General features: G+C 38.3%; 2 protein-coding genes across 2 annotated transcripts in view; one reads left to right on the top strand and one right to left on the bottom strand.

Moving 5' to 3' along the window:
* Nucleotides 1-879: 879 nt before the first annotated feature.
* On the bottom strand, nt 880-2991 carry LOC103518292 (protein suppressor of forked-like). Its single transcript, XM_026830142.1, has 3 exons — nt 2781-2991; nt 1753-1951; nt 880-950 (listed from the first exon to the last, which is right to left on the bottom strand). The coding sequence occupies exons 1-3, from the start codon at nt 2808-2810 to the stop codon at nt 880-882; spliced, it is 300 nt and encodes a 99-aa protein (XP_026685943.1). The 5' UTR covers nt 2811-2991.
* A 4545-nt stretch (nt 2992-7536) lies between these two features.
* LOC103518291 (protein DDI1 homolog 1-like) overlaps nt 7537-11495 on the top strand; it is a 15060-nt gene continuing 11101 nt past the window's right edge. Inside the window, exons 1-2 of the mRNA XM_026830143.1 lie at nt 7537-7544; nt 7761-8090. Coding sequence (XP_026685944.1) covers nt 7537-7544; nt 7761-8090 — 338 coding nt within the window. The remainder of the gene's footprint in view (nt 7545-7760; nt 8091-11495) is intronic.

Here is an 11495-nt window from a genome sequence, read left to right as displayed (position 1 = left end):
CTTCTCTTTTCATCTTTCTTTGCTCTTTTTTTCTTCTTCTTTTTTCATCGTCTTTGTTCATTTTTTTTTCTTTTCTGTTAAATTTTCATGTTCCTTCCCTCTCTCTTTTTCTCTCTCACATTTTTTAATGTGTTTTTAATTTTCTCACGGTAAATCAGTTTCTCTCTCCTCTCTCTCTCGCTGCTCGTTGTAGTTTGATGTCTCTCGCTGCATTAGGCTACCTTATCGTATATGTCGACTTGGGCCGGCATATTGTTAGTTGAGTAATGAACTCAGAAGACATATTTTTCTCGGTATAATTTCCCATGCAGACATAAACTCAGGCCGGGTCAATTTATTTATACATCAGAGAGTAGGCTCAATCGGTTTTGTTCTTTCGTTTGATTGTTTGATAATTTCAATAGGCTACTTGGGCGTTGGGCGTTACTTCGAGGGTCAATAATTATCTTTCTTCGTTTTTTAACAGTGAAAAGTGAAATGATAGCGCGAAAATTTTATTGTTCCGTAATTTTCTTTTTCTTCTTCTTCTTCTTCTTCTTCTTCTTCTTCTAAAACACATACTTCCAAAACTATTAAATAAATACTGTAAAGAATATGATGAATTTGAGGACAAATATTCTGTAAAAGAGAAAATAAGAGAACAACTTATTGAAGAAAATCAAGACTAAAGGAAAACAATGAAGAAAGCATGATACCTACTTAAGAAGAAGAAAATCCCGTAGAAGTTAGTTATTAGCTTAGGGATTATTTTTGTATAATTTGTTTTTGTTAAAAATATAATAACCTTGTTCAGTTCAGTTCAGTTCAGTTCAGTTCTCCTTCTCCTTCTTCTTCTTCTTCTTTTTAAAGATTTAACGAGGTTGTCGGTTCGAGTCCAAGTCAATTGATCGCAACCAGGATGATCTTCTCGGCAATGATCGGGTTAATGCTTTGCTCGTAGGCGATGTAATCTGTGAAGGAGATGAGGATGAAATATTAAGTTCAAATACCGGTTTATTTTTATTATTTAATTTAATATTAGGTCGCTATCTCCTTGATAAAAAGTACAGTTATATTGTTACAAACACTATAAACCATTTCTTTCCCCATCCGTGGCACAAGCTCTGCTTATACGGATGGGTATACCATTTATATATTTATATAGAGAAAGATTTTAGAGAAGCTGAAATTAGCGAAGAACTAAATGTCCCATGGATTCTCGTTGATTGCACTCTGAGCTCTGCGTAACTTCTCATTAGCCCATTCCTGTCAACAATGATCATGTAAAATGTTTAAACAATAATACTTCAGATTTGGATTTTTCACAACTTTTTACGTAGGAATCGACCTTTTATTCATAATTTTTACCCAACTGCAACTGCTCCATTGAATACAATGGCTAAATAAATATGTAGTGTAGTCAACCAGCCATGTAGTATGATCCTGATATGGGAAAAATTAGATAAACATCTTGAATTAATATTTTGACTCTAATGTTTAGGGCAACCAGTTTGCTGTGACATTTTCACAATCAAAACTTTGGGCAGTACATCAATAAAATATATTAATTGGTTTTCTCTTTGCAATCTTTTATGTTCAAGATATTTTGACTCTAATGTTTAGGGCAACCAGTTTGCTGTGACATTTTCACAATCAAAACTTTGGGCAGTCCATCAATAAAATATATTAATTGGTTTTCTCTTTGCAATCTTTTATGTTCAAGCTCACTATTAACAAGATATCTATTGGTCTATTTCTAAATACCCAACATACAACCCACCTCTTGTTCTATGTAAATCTTCCAATAGCGTCCTGTCGTTGGATAGGTGGTCACTAACTGTTCGAAGAATGGCCGAACTTCATTGATCCACCGTGTCTGTGCCTCTCGGATAAGAATCCCCCATGCTTCAATGTCCCATGGATTCTCGTTGATTGCACTCTGAGCTCTGCGTAACTTCTCATTAGCCCATTCCTGTCAACAATGATCATGTAAAAAGTTTAAACAATAATAAAAAAATGGGCATTTTCAGGATTGCTTTTGTCAAAAAATGGTCTGTTGAGGGTTTAACCATAGAACAATGTCCCATGGATTCTCGTTGATTGCACTCTGAGCTCTGCGTAACTTCTCATTAGCCCATTCCTGTCAACAATGATCATGTAAAATCAGATATGTAAGATGTTCTTTGAACAACTGGCTTTCTCCTATCTTGTCCTCTCTTCAATTTCAGCATGATAAGACCTAAGACACAGTTCCCTCTATCAAACCTCTTCAAGGGAAAACAGAATATTGAAAGCCAGCCTAGTTACCTTGGTTCGTAGCACATCTGCCATGTAAGCACTAGGCCACGGGTTTCATTCCCACCCGGGGTGGATTTTAATCTGAAGGGATAAGGTTTGTTCTCGGAATTCCTATTTCTGCTATTTTCTCCGGCTTTCTCCTATCCTATTTTACTTCTCTCTTTGATTTCGAGACAACAAGGCCTTAGCGGTTACAGTTCACTCTATCAAACTTCTTCAAGGGAAAACAAACTTGAAAAGCTTGCCAGCCTAGTTAGCTTAGTTGGTAGTGTGTCTGCCTTGTAAGTGCTAGGCCATGGGTTTGATTCCCACTTGGGGCAGATTTTATCCTCATGGGATAGTGTTTGTTCTCGGAATGGCTGGCTTTCTTCTATATCCTGTCTTCCTTCTCTCTTCGATTTCGGGACGATAAGACCTTAGCAGTTACAGTTCCCTCTGTCAAACCTCTTGAAAAAAAAAGAACCTTCACGGGAAAACAGAAACTTGAATAGTAGAATACTGACCACTGCAGTTATGATTTTCTCCTCTGTCATGGTTTCCTGAGTTGGCTGGCTAGTAGACTTTCATTTGAAGGAAAGGACAGGCTTCTGCTTTTTTCTTTTCTTTTTTGCTCAAAAAGAAAAGTGAAATCATGAAATGAATAAACTGCATCAGCAAATCAGCATCAGCAATCAAAATCAAATAATTAAAAATCAAAATTTAAAAAGTTCAAAAAAAAAAGTAAAGAAAACTCTCCTCTGTCATGGTTTCCTGAGTTGGCTGGCTAGTAGACTTTCATTTGAAGGAAAGGACAGGCTTCTGCTTTTTTCTTTTCTTTTTCGCTCAAAAAGAAAAGTGAAATCATGAAATGAACAAACTGCATCAGCAATCAAATTAATCAAAATCAAATAATTAAAAATCAAAATTTAAAAAGTTCAAAAAAAAGTAAAGAAAACTCCGCACTCCGCAGTCCGCAGTCCGCACCGAGTTGTAAACAAAACCGGCAGCCATGTTGGAACTTTGAAGCAGCGGATTTGCGGCTCTTGAAAAAAAAAAAGAAAGAAAAAACGCCTGTTAACTCTTTAAAACTATGCAATATGCAGCGCAAACTCTTTGGCGAAAAGTTTTGAAATTCAATAGGTAGTCAAGTTTCATTTTCATCGAGGCTACTGCAGCTCCTCTTCGAGCTAAAGCTAACGGCTTTTATAATTTCAAATTTAAATTTTACTGTGTGTTACTGTGTTCCTGTTGAGTGCTGATCTAAGTTCTAAGTAGAGTCCGCAGTCCGCACCGAGTTGTAAACAAAACCGGCAGCCATGTTGGAACTTTGAAGCAGCGGATTTGCGGCTCTTGAAAAAAAAAACGCCTGTTAACTCTTTAAAACTATGCAATATGCAGCGCAAACTGTTTGGCGAAAAGTTTTGAAATTCAATAGGTAGTCAAGTTTCATTTTCATCGAGGCTACTGCTCCTCTTCGAGCTAAAGCTAACGGCTTTTATAATTTCAAATTTAAATTTTACTGTGTGTTACTGTGTTCCTGTTGAGTGTTGATCTAAGTTCTAAGTAGTAGGGAAGTAGGTATTCGATACATTGATTATAGCGTTAAAGTGTTGTCCCTTTAACTTATCTAAAGCTAACGGCTTTTATAATTTCAAATTTAAATTTTACTGTGTGTTACTGTGTTCCTGTTGAGTGCTGATCTAAGTTCTAAGTAGTAGGGAAGTAGGTATTCGATACATTGATTATAGCGTTAAAGTGTTGTCCCTTTAACTTAATAAAAAATACCGAGTGTTTTTCAATGCATTAAGTTTTCAAGTGATTTGTGTTCGTGGGCTTCTGGAAATACTGTGTGTTGTACTTGTCTAGTAGGTATCTAGTTACCTACCTATTATCCTGAAAGCAACTTTAGCGAGTGTTTTTCAATGCATTAAGTTTTCAAGTGATTTGTGTTCGTGGGCTTCTGGAAATACTGTGTGTTGTACTTGTCTAGTAGGTATATAGTTACCTACCTATTATCCTGAAAGCAACTTTACAACTTTGTATTGGGCTCTCAATAACAAAGTTTACCTACCTATAGAACTTTTGTCAATGGCCAATTTTGCTATGGAACGAGGTCCAGATTTTCAGAACAGCTGTCTTCAAGCGTAGGTAATCTGTGATCTATTGACATCAACAACAGCTGACAATGAAAAGTAAGTGCCTGAGTAAAATTAAATAAAAATACAATTAGCAATATTAGCAAACGAGGTCGTTTGATAAGTTCGTGGACTCGGATACTTTTCTATTGACATCAACAACAGCTGACAATGAAAAGTAAGTGCCTGAGTAAAATTAAATAAAAATACAATTATTAGCAATATTAGCATACGTGGTCGTTTGATAAGTTCGTGGACTCGGATAGAAGTCCACAAACAAACTAAAACCAATGACTTCCACCACAGCAAGACCCAACAGCAAGTGGTCTGAGGAGAGAAAGGCCGACCATTCTAGGATGAAGATATACTGGCACAAGAGAAAGCAAAAACCATAGAGTTAAGAATTCCGTGGTCCTTTGAGGCCGAAACGAACCAAAAAAGAGCTCTATTCTATGCTTCAGATTCTATTCTATTCTATTTACTTACCTTAAAAAAACCTCGGCACCGCCGGGAATCGAACCCGGACCTCCTGCGTGCAAGCCTAGTGTGATACCCACTCGGCCACGGAGATTGCTTTGTTACCAATCTTTTACAAAATAATAAAATACATAAATACCAAGGTTCTTTTACAAAGACAAGATTTACAAATGATGTGATAAATTTACAAATAACCGCTTCGAAATGACGCTACAAAGTTTTCATGTCGCTTCTAGATCTCAACCCCTAGCCTCCCGGATTATTAGTAGTTTTTTTTTCAATAAGTTTCCATTTATATTTTTGATCGACAAAAAACTCAGATAATATATTTTTCATATAAATGGTATACCCATCCGTATAAGCAGAGCTTGTGCCACGGATGGGGAACGTTTAACGTTTTACTTACTTAGTAGTGTTAGTTTAACGTTTTACTGACTTCTGAGCTACTGGACCTCGTGTATGTATGTCGATCGTCGCACACAAAAAGCCCACTCCGAGGCTTAGGTGTAGTGTCAAACAGCCCTAAAAAATGGGTTAAAATTCTAAGAATCTATAAGCTTCGATGTTCGATATTATCGGGATTTCGATGTTTTTCGGATTTTCGGTATTATATGGTCCTTTTCGCGTAAATTCCGTATGGGAAATTTCTACGCACGGCCGTTATCTTCTGGTTCTCAGCGTACGAACCGACCGCCTCCACACCCTTGAGAAAGTTGATGTAGTCGTTCCAGATCGGGAACGAATGCAGATCCATGCCAATCTTGTCCAGCGCGAAATCGTACGCTTGCGCCATCTTCTCTCTGGGAAAACGATATAGAATAGAATAGAATAAAATTGAATAGAATAGAATAAAATAGAATAGATTTGAATAGAATAGAATAGAAAATAGAATAGAATAGATTTGAATAGAATAGAATAGATTTGAATAGAATAGAATAGATTTGAATAGAATAGAATAGAATATAGGAGACAAGATTTACAAATGATGTGATAAATTTACAAATAACCGCCTCGAAATGACGCTACAAAGTTTTCATGTCGCTTCTAGATCTCAAACCCTAGCCTCCCGGATTATTAGTAGTGTTAGTTTACCGTTTTACTTACTTCTGAGCTACTGGACCTCGTGTATGTATGTCGATCGTCGCACACAAAAAGCCCACTCTGAGGCTTACGTCTGAGGCAAACAGCCCTAAAGAATGGGTTAAGCTTCTAAGAATCTATACAGAGACTTTCACCCTATGTCGAACTCGTGTGGTCTGTGCGGTAACATGTCTTACCTGTGTATCCAATAGATTTGAGTTCGGCCGGGGAGCAAGGATAGAGATCAAGGAATTTGTAGCGGTCCACAAGCTGGGCCGTATCTTTCCCTTCGAACTCCGCCATCTTGGTTAGCACCGCAGAGCGTCGCTTTTCTACTTTCACGATCGAGGCCAAGTCGCCAATGTTCGACTCGAACTCTAGAAACCGGTTCCATACTTCACTGTGGAGGAGAAGAAAGAAATGGAATGTACCCTGTTTAGACTGCCGAAATGAGACTGAAAAGTAAAGGGATGCAACTATTCTGCATCGGGTTCACCACCCCACGTTGGCACACCTTACGCACGGCCGTTATCTTCTGGTTCTCAGCGTACGAACCGACCGCCTCTACACCCTTGAGAAAGTTGATGTAGTCGTTCCAGATCGGGAACGAATGCAGATCCATGCCTATCTTGTCCAGCGCGAAATCGTACGCTTGCGCCATCTTCTCTCTGGGAAAACGATATAGAATAGAATAGAATAAAATAGAATAGATTTGAATAGAATAGAATAGAATAGAATAGAATATACCTTGTTTATCCTGCCCGAATAGGACTGAAAAGTCCCTTTACCCTAGCAGTCTAAGCAAGGTCTCGTATATTTGATGGGTTAAAGAACAATACATACAAGTAACAATTCAGTAAAAAGACCTTGCTTAAGTAACTAGAAAAAAAAAGGTAGGTAAATGTAAATGTAAATTAATAGGTGGTAGTAGAAAATGGCAAAATAAAATACAACTGGTAATGATAGGTACATAGTAGTAGAGACATTGTGATAGTAAATGTGTTAAGGAAAATAGAATAGGAGGGTATTTTAACAGAGGGGCAGAATAGAGGACAAAGAGGGTGTTTTCACCTGATTAGGTTTAAATTAAAAAAAAAAAGCTGAAAAGCCCCGTTTCTGTCGCAAAAAAATGGGACAGAATGGGACTGAAAAGTCCTGTTACTCCCCCTCTTGGGGGAGTAACAGGACTGTATTTGGAGGAGAATACTTTTTTTCTCTTTTTACTTTCCTTATCCTATAGGACCTATAGGAAGGAAAGTAATGTAATCGGGTCAATTTTTTTTTTCATTAAGTCTTTCATTTACTCAATCATCATATTTATTATCGCTCGTCTCTTCGACTTGTAATGCCGCCACTGGTCGCTACTCGATTAAAATAGCTACTCAATTGTCCTCACGAGGCTGAGTGCACCCCGAACTCCAAGCACAGAGCCGAAAAAAACCTCGACCCCGCCAGGAATAGAACCCGGACTTCCTGCGTGCAAGCCTAGTGTGATACCCACTCGGCCACGGAGGTTACTTACATTAGTATCAACAGCCTATTATTGATCTCGGGAAGTTACTTTACAACTAACCGTAATTAAAATCACATGAAGGGGTAAACGCTTCGATGTGTGAGGAGCAACTTCCGTGGCCGAGTATCCCGAGTTCGATTCCCGGCGGGGTCGAAGTTTTTTCGGCTCTGTGCTTGGAGTTCGAAGTGCACTCAGCCTCGTGAGGACAATTGAGTAGCTACTTTCATCGAGTAGCGACCAGTGGCTGCATTACCAGTGTAAAAAAATGTATTTAAGTATGAAAATTGATTGCAAAGGAGGCACATAGCTGCGATACCCACAGAAATTGAGAAAAAGCTCTGCTTTACCACTGATAATTTGATATTGATTGATTGTACGTCAGCATGTGGTACGTCAGGAAGTGGTCCGTCAGCGTGCGGTACGTCAGGAAATGGTCCGTCAGCGTGTACGTCAGCGTCACACACGTACGATCCGGAACACATACGACATCTCCTGTTGTCGGATCCGAAACAGCTGACGCTTCTCAAGGCGAACAATCCGCGCCTGTATGATGCGTTGATGTCGGGAAATTTGGAACGGTTTGCGTCCGTGTTGAACGAACAGATTGAAGAGCGAGATCGGAGGAACAGGTAAACCGAATAAGGTGGTCTAAAACTTCAGATATAGCTGTATTGTACAAGGCCGTTATAGCTGGATTCTAAGAAACTATTTGTCAGTTGTCCGTTCAGCTACTAGCCTCCAGTAAATACCACCTAAGTCCAGTAACACTCCAGTACAGTTATTTGGCGAGAATCGATTGGATTTGTGACTTTAGAACTGGACTGGAGCGTTCTTAGACTTCTAAGGTTCTAGTCTTCGTGAAGGTGAGAGATGCCTAGGTAATACGTGAACAAAGATGCACACTTGCAGACTGCAAAGGCTCACTCAAAGCAAATAAATTATAATAAAAACAATGGTTACTTTGCAATGTAAATAGTTCTAACTTTATGGCTGCTTGGAAAATTTCCTGTCAGTAGATAGAAATCTAACTGATACGCAAGCATTGCTTTACGGATGGGTATATCATATTTATACATATGTACCTAACTCCTGATTTCAGGCCGTTATAGCTGGATTCTAAGAAACTATTTGTCAGTTGTCCGTTCAGCTACTAGCCTCCAGTAAATACCACCTAAGTCCAGTAACTCCAGTACAGTTATTTGGCGAGAATCAATTGGATTTGTGACTTTAGAACTGGACTGGAGTGTTCTTAGACTTCTAAGGTTCTAGTCTTGGTGAAGGTGAGAGATGCCTAGGTAATACGTAAACAAAGATACACACTTGCAGACTGCAAAGGCTCACTCAAAGCGAATACATAATGGATACTTTGCAAATTAAATACCTAGTTCTAACTTTATGGCTGCTTGGAAAATTTCCTGTCAGTAGACAGAAATATAACTGATGCGCAAGCATTGCTTTTACGGATGGGTATATCATATTTATACATATGTATGTACCTAATTCCTAATTTTCATGGTCTGTTCGATGTGTTGTATTCTTAACGGTACTTGTGCAGAAGTCACGTCCGTGGAATATTGCTACCAAAGGAACTGGCACATATGTACGAGCTGAGGGGAGAGGGGAGGGGAAAGATAAAGAGCTCTGATGTTTTGAAAGGCAAAAGTTCCATCGTGTGTGTAGGTCTTCAAATATTTATACTAGATATATTATGTGTATTTATATTTCCACATGATAAATACTAAGTTTTGGCCCTCCTTAAACACAACATGTGTGTAAAGACCTGGCGTGTGTGTATACAGGGGGTATGATAAGGATAGGTAATTCAAATTATTTAGAATTCACCGAGCCCAAGAGGTTTTGATAAAGGGAACTGTAACTGCTAAGGTCTTATCGTCCCGAAACCGAAGAGAGAAGGAAAACAGGATAGGAGAAAGCCAGCCGTTCCGAGAGCGAACATTATTCGCTCAGGATAAAATCTGCTCCGGGCGGGAATCGAACCCGCAGACGCTCTACCAACCAAGCTAACTAGGCTGGCAATATATTTGTTCTGAACTCATACAGGGGCTTTCCCAACGTATGTACGTACCTATGTCGAAAGTTGAGGATTCAAAATAATGTCCAATTTAATGAGATTTTTCATGAAAGTGAATGAAATTTTAATCAGGGACATAAAAATAAAAAACTTCTTTGATGAAAATATTCATCAAAGTCTGTCGCAACTAGGGTGCCGGCACTGCCGGCAGCCCAATCGGGTGACTGGATTCCGGAACTCTAATATCGTATAGAATAGAATTTTACTATAGTATACCTAGAATAGAATAGATGGTACATACTTTCAATATTATGTATTGAACTTTATTTGAGGTCTTAAACAAAACAGCTAATATTAGCTGGAGTGATTAGATATATAGCATAAAGTAGAATACCTAGACAAGAGAAGCGTAGAATAGAATTTTACTATAGTATAGTATAGAATAGAATAGATTGTACATACTTTCAATATTATGTAGGTCATTCTGGGTTTTGGATACCTAATACTTCGCTGTTTATTGGACCGTAATGGCGGATTTTCTCTAGAAACCTTTCCTGGGTATTTATTTTAAAATCTTAAAGAGAGAGAGAGAGAAAGACAAGGAGAATAGGATGAAAAGAAAGAAAGAGAGGAGGAAGAAGGAGAGAATTAAAAGAGAAGAGAAAAAATTTTTAAAATCTCAAAAAAAAAGAGAGAGAGAGAGAGAGAGAGAGAGAGAGAGAGAGAGAGAAAGACAAAGACAAGGAGAAAGGGATGGAAAGAAAGAGAGGAAAAAAAAGGAGAGAATTAAAAAGAGAAGAGAAAAAAGATTCAGAGGAAGAAGGAAAACCCAACTGTCAAACAGGATTCTTCTTCTTCTTCTTCTTCTTCTAGTTCCTATCCGTTAACGAATGTTGGCAATCATCCTGGCAATCATGACTTTGTTGGCTGCAGCTTTGAAGAGTCTTGTTGTTGAGGTGTCGAACCAGGTTCTTAGATTTTTCAGCCAGGATATTCGTCTTCTTCCAACACTCCTTTTTCCATCTATCTTTCCCTGTAGGATGCATTTGTGGAGTCCATACTTCTTTTCGTTTCTGAAGATGTGTCCAAGGTATTCCAGTTTCCTGCATTTCACTGTGTACAATGTACATGATTTGTTATTATTATTTAATTTTAATTTATAAAAAGTTTACATTTATTATTTTTCAATGAAACACTCAGAACTTACTGGACTTTTATATATAAAAATGGTATACCCATCCGTATAAGCAGAGCTTGTGCCACGGATGGGGAATAAGCAGAGTTTGAAAACACTAACATTATTATTATTTAACAATATAAAATGAATTTTAAAAATTGCCGCCGGGACAGCTATCTCACGTCGTCCGAGCTCATCTCAGCCCTGTTCATAACCACGGCCTGACACTAACTTGGTTTTGGCTACAAATTTTACGAGTGGATGCCCTTCGCACTCAATCTTTGCTATTTCTTTAGCAAGATAAGTAGTACCTATAGGCTAAGAAAAGTATGTAAAAGAAAAGAAAAATGTTTCAAGTTGATTTTGTATCTTTTCGTATCTTCTTCCTGTCTATGAAAATGTCTATGAAATAGACGAAACTCCGAGTCAGGATAAATAACCAACTCGTAAGTTATCCATTTTCATAAATAACCTAAGTAAAATTGGCTTTCTCCTATCCTGTCTTCCTTCTCTCTTCGATTTCGGGACGATAAGACCTTAGCAGTTACAGTTCCCTCTGTCAAATCTCTTTTAGAAAAAGGGAAGGGATTAATGCCCTCGGCATTCTCGTCCATCCAACCCCTAGGTGATGCTGTTCATCAACTGTTGCGTCAACGGAATTCCGGTATAGCTCTCAGGTGCTGGCCAAGAATTTGGAAGTGCTATTTAAACTTCCGAGATGGAAATTGTGGAGAAACGAGAACCTGCGTTTTCTAGGTATGTAAGATTATATTTGTTGTGAGCGCCACAGTACTCCCCCCCAAGTGACCGCGTTAGCCACTAATT

The sequence above is a fragment of the Diaphorina citri genome, unplaced genomic scaffold, assembly GCF_000475195.1.
Source record: "Diaphorina citri unplaced genomic scaffold, Diaci psyllid genome assembly version 1.1 scaffold2145, whole genome shotgun sequence".
NCBI lineage: Eukaryota > Metazoa > Arthropoda > Insecta > Hemiptera > Psyllidae > Diaphorina > Diaphorina citri.
This window is presented reverse-complemented; position numbering and strand designations above follow the sequence as displayed.